General features: G+C 41.5%; 1 protein-coding gene across 1 annotated transcript in view; it reads right to left on the bottom strand.

Moving 5' to 3' along the window:
* DENND1B (DENN domain containing 1B) overlaps positions 1-4,978 on the bottom strand; it is a 249,432-nt gene that overhangs the window by 243,282 nt on the left and 1,172 nt on the right. The window contains exon 2 of the mRNA XM_023514559.1: positions 27-438. Coding sequence (XP_023370327.1) covers positions 27-438 — 412 coding nt within the window. The remainder of the gene's footprint in view (positions 1-26; positions 439-4,978) is intronic.

Here is a 4,978-nt window from a genome sequence, read left to right as displayed (position 1 = left end):
CCGCCGGCCGCCGCCCCCGCCGACACCCAAGCTGGGGCCTCCCAGTTCCGGCGAGCGGGGCCGCCCGCAGCGGCTCCTGCACCTTCTGCAAACCAGGAAGTCGCCGGGAGGGGGAAGGGGCGCGGGGACGCGCCGGCGGCTGCACCTGGGCCGCGCGGCCCGCGGGCCGAGCCTGAGGAGGCGGGGCGGGGGTGGGCGCGGTCCTCGCGCCGGGGGCTGCCAGGGGTCGGGGCGTCGCACGGATGCCGCCGGGATGGCCCGCGTACCGCTTTGCAACCGAGCCAGAAAGCCAAGGTGCCCGTGTCCTCAGCGCGGGACCGGCCGGCTTCCTTTCTGTGTCCTGTCCAAGCTCCAGGGCCTCAAGGCCACACACCTCCCCACCCCCAAACAGTGAAGTACCTGAAAAAGTACCTCTGCTCCCAGCGTTCTCCACATCACCTGCACACGGAATTGGGTTCTTTTCATTTCAGACTGTAAATTCAGGGCTCAAGTTGATGCTCCCGGCTCCTCCTCACGCCAGCTGTGGCCTGGTTACAACTCTCTGAATTCCAGAGCTACCTCCTCCTGATTCAAGAATGTTCAGACGTGTGCACCTGCTAAATAGCCCTGTCGAGAGCCAGATGATCGTGCTCCACTTCCCTGCACATGTGGGAGACAGACATTCCTATACCATAGACTGCGGCATAACCAGGCACTAACTTTTGGACACATTGAAGCCGCCGCAGGCCTCAGGCTGACAGTCTAGTGGAGTTCAGAGGGTGGGAGGGGCTGATTGACAGGGCGCTAAAAGCACGTGTTAAGCAGGTTCTGTGCATTGTCTCACTTGGCACTTGCTATAGCTGTGCAATAGATAACTTCCATCAGCATTTCATAGATGAAGGAGGCAGTGGGTAGGCGAAGCTGGAAATCAGACAACATCTGTCTGATGCTGATCATTTACTTCTACTTGTTAACTTCCTCTCCCTCTGCTCTGCTGACTCATACTTAGGATTTACTGAGAAGAGATGTAGAAAAAGACTGAATGCTGGACATTCGAAAGATTGTCTGTGGCTGGGCTGTTTCCACAGAGATCTGTAGGCGGCCTTCTCCCAACTACATAGCCACCCTTGCCTGACATGTGGCCCCAGGGTTCTTCATCCAAATAGGGTGGCTTCAGAATTTATTCATGCAGAAGGTAAGGTGAGGAGAGGAAACTAAATGTGGTATGAATGTACTGTGAGTCATGAGACAGAGTGAGAAAAGGGGTCTCAGGAATTAACTAAAGAACAGAGACTGGGAGAACCTGAAGTTAAACTCGATTTCAACTACCTTAAACTTTCTTGCCAAAAATGTGCATTGTTTGGTCTTCAACATGCATATATTGTATAGCCATGGGTCAAGAATGAGGACAGGCCATAACTGTGAAACAAAAAATACATAAATTTTAGCACAATGAGTTGTCATAGCTTGATTCGGGGTGAGACACTTAACTTCAGTTTCTCAGTTCCTGCATTTGTAAAATGGGAATGATTACTTACAAATCACATGAGTTGTACGATGTTCTGGTTTTAAAAAATGCTACAAACTTGTGTTATCTTTATAGAAATGATTCTGTGAATTTCAGTTTCACAATTAGGTAAACTGCACCACGTAAAGGTATTTTCCCCAATTTAAGATTTTTATCTAAGAAGTTACCATACTCCAAAGCCTTGAAAAGTTATCTGTCAACTAAAAACCACTTCTCCTCCAAGTGTTACTGAATTGCTCAAACTTCTCCTTTCATTATACTTAATTCTTCTCCAAAGGAAAAAACCCTACTTCAGGTTCCTACGTCAGTAGTTTTTGGGTTGAGGTGAGGAAAGAGTAATGAAATAGTCATATACTTGTTTTCTCTATCCATTGTTGGGGGGTTTTTTAACTGAAAATCATACCCCTGCCTAATATAAAGTTGTTATTTATTGAATTTACATTAAGTATCTAGAGGGAAAGTACGACACGTGTATACCCTACAGCAAATCTTTATATTAATTCAGAACATTACAGGGTTACATAATTTACCTTTGTACGCTTTAAGTTAAAGTTTTAAGTGTGGCCCTCACCCAGAAAGTGGGCATTATACACATTAGGTGGGAATCCACCCCTCTTCTGCCCTCCCACCTACTTGATTTCCATTGAGTTTTAATTCCATATGTGCACATAAATTTAATCATCTATCTCCAATTTAGTAATGAGTACATGTGGTATTTGTTTTTCTTTTCCTTGAGATAGAGTATCACTCTGTTGCCCAGGCTAGAGTGCCCTAGCATCAGCCTAGTTCATAGCAACACAAAAGGGCCTGAGTTCAAGTGATAATCCTTGCCTCAGTGTCCTAAGTAGTTGGGACTACAGTTGCCCATCACAATGCCTGGCTAATTTTTTCTACTTGGAGACAGGATCTTGCTCTCGCACAGGCTGGTCTCAAACTCCTGAGCTCAAACAATCCTCCCTCCTTGGCCTCCCAGAGTGCTAAGATTATAGACACAAGTCACTGCACCAGGCCAGATATTTTGTTTTTCCATTCTTGTGATAGTTCACTTAGAAGAATGAATGGTACCATCTAGGTTGTTACAAATGATACTAGATCACTATTTTTTTGTTATGGCTGAGTAGTACTCCATGATATATATAAATACACACATACACACACACACATATATATATCACTTTTTATTAATCCTCTCCTGTATTGATGGGCCGTTGGGTTGTTTCCATATCTTTGCATTGTGAATTGCACTACTATAAACATTCGAGTGCAAGTATCTTTTTTTTTTTTTGCAGTATTTGGCCAGGGCTGGGTTTGAACCCACCACCTCTGGCATATGGGGTCAGCGCCCTACTCCTTTGAGCCATAGGCGCTGCCCACAATTATCTTTTTTATAAAATGATTTTTTCTTCCCTTTAGGTAAATAACAAGCAAATCTTTTTAAATCAGCTTTTAGGCTGACCATAATAAAGAGATTTATCTATTCTGGTATTACTGAGGTAAAAGGAATAGAAATACAGATGGACACAATTTATACGCATCAAAAATACTGAGAAAGGGATTTAGTATATACTTATCTTGGTAATATGTTTACTAAAACCAGTGGCATAATTTTAGTAACACTCATTTCATATAGAACTTTCCATATGACTGATAGAGGTGTATGAAAGGCAGACCTTCACATTAGTCTTTGATCTTCCCAAGATCATATTAAGATCATAGTTCAGCAATGATAGTTCCTTTCTGCCAAGTGATAGTAACATTTTCCAGGATGGTAGTGGTCAAAGAACATGATCTATAAGCTATTAACCTTTTCAAATGTTTTTTTTATTAAGTCATTTGTACATAGATCATAAATACATTTATGCCATTATGGGATTAAGTGTGTTGATTATTTGTACAAATTGGAGTGCTTACATCCTACTAAACAACATAGCCTTCACCTCTTTTATTTTATTTTATTTTGCAGTTTTGGGGCGGGGCTGGGTTTAAACCCACCACCTCTGGCATATGTGGCTGGCGCCCTACTCCTTTGAGCCACAGGCGCTGCCCCCTTTTCAAATGTTTTGAGACTTATTTTAAATATTTTGCATGGGTTTGTAAGGAATATATATATTCTGTGACTCTTGGGTACAGTATTGTAATATATGTCCTTGATCAAGTATGATGCTTATGTTATTAACATTTTCTATTACTGAAGTTGTATCTACTTGACATAGCTAATTAATGAGAGAGGTAAGTTAAAATATGTTGGTAGATTTGTCTACTTCAGCTTAGACAGTTCTGTCAACCTTTGATTTATATCGTTTCTGACTGTGTAATAATATACCAGTTCATAATTATTGTACACACCTGGTAAATTGAACCCTTTCTGTATCTCTAATAAAGTTTTTGCTTTAGTTTCCAAACAGTTTTCCTCTGAGTGGTATTTACCTGTATTAGTGATCTCTTCCTCCCCTTTTACATTCAAACTTTCTAAATCATTATCAAATAATCCACTTAGTTCAGTGTTTGTTTGTTTGTTTATAACAGAGTCTCACTCTGTGTCCAGGGTAGAGTGCTCTGGTATTTTAGCTCATGGCAACCTCAAACTCTTGGGCTCAACTAATTTAAATGTATTTTAAAAGTTTGAATTTTGATTTTTAACCTACTGCAGTTACCTTTGGCTCTTACAATAGACCAAATTTTTAGGCCGTTCACATGTATTAAAATTGTGGACAAATTTAAATTTAATTCTCAGATCTGATTTATGCTTCCCATCTGTTTCTCCTGATGTGTTTTTTTTTCTTTCTCTTTGCCTTCTTCAGGATTGCTTGAGTATTTTTTATGCTCCTACTTTTTTATGCTTCTACTCCCCATCTTCTAGTTTGGAAGTTATATATCTGGTTTCTATTCATTTAGCAGTGATCCTAGAAAGGTTAGGGGCAAATTTTACCTGATTAAATCCAGAGTTCACCAATATAGCCACCTTCTCCCAAACAACACAATGACCTCTACAAGCTCCTTCAACACTACCATACATTAGGCATCATGAAAGTTGTTTTATACACTCAATGGTTTGTTTCATTTTGCCCATATCTTTACCGCTTATATTGCTCTTTTTTTTCTTATTATCATCTGAGAAATTCCATCTAAGATTGCATTACTTCTGGCTGAAATACATGCTGTGGGAACCGGCATATTCTATCACTTTTTGTTTGAGGCGAATGTATTTATTACACCTTCATTCTTGAAAAAAATATTTTCAATGATAAAGAATTCTAAAGTTGATATCTAGTTTTCATAGTGTAGAGGTTATCATGTTCGCCTCACACGTGAAAGGTCCCAGTTTGAAACCGGGAGGAAACAGTGCTTCTCAATAGCGGGTGTTGTGCTGGTCGCCGGTGGTCCCAGCTACTAGGGAGGCTGAGGCAAGAGAATTGCCTAAGCCCAAGAGCTGGAGGTTGCTATGGGCTGTAACACCACGGCACTCTACCG

This window comes from Otolemur garnettii, unplaced genomic scaffold (genome assembly GCF_000181295.1).
Source record: "Otolemur garnettii isolate 467f Iridium unplaced genomic scaffold, OtoGar3 scaffold00055, whole genome shotgun sequence".
Taxonomy (NCBI): Eukaryota; Metazoa; Chordata; class Mammalia; order Primates; family Galagidae; genus Otolemur; species Otolemur garnettii.
The sequence above is the reverse complement of the archived record's forward strand: the minus strand, read 5'-3'. Positions and strand labels throughout refer to the sequence as shown.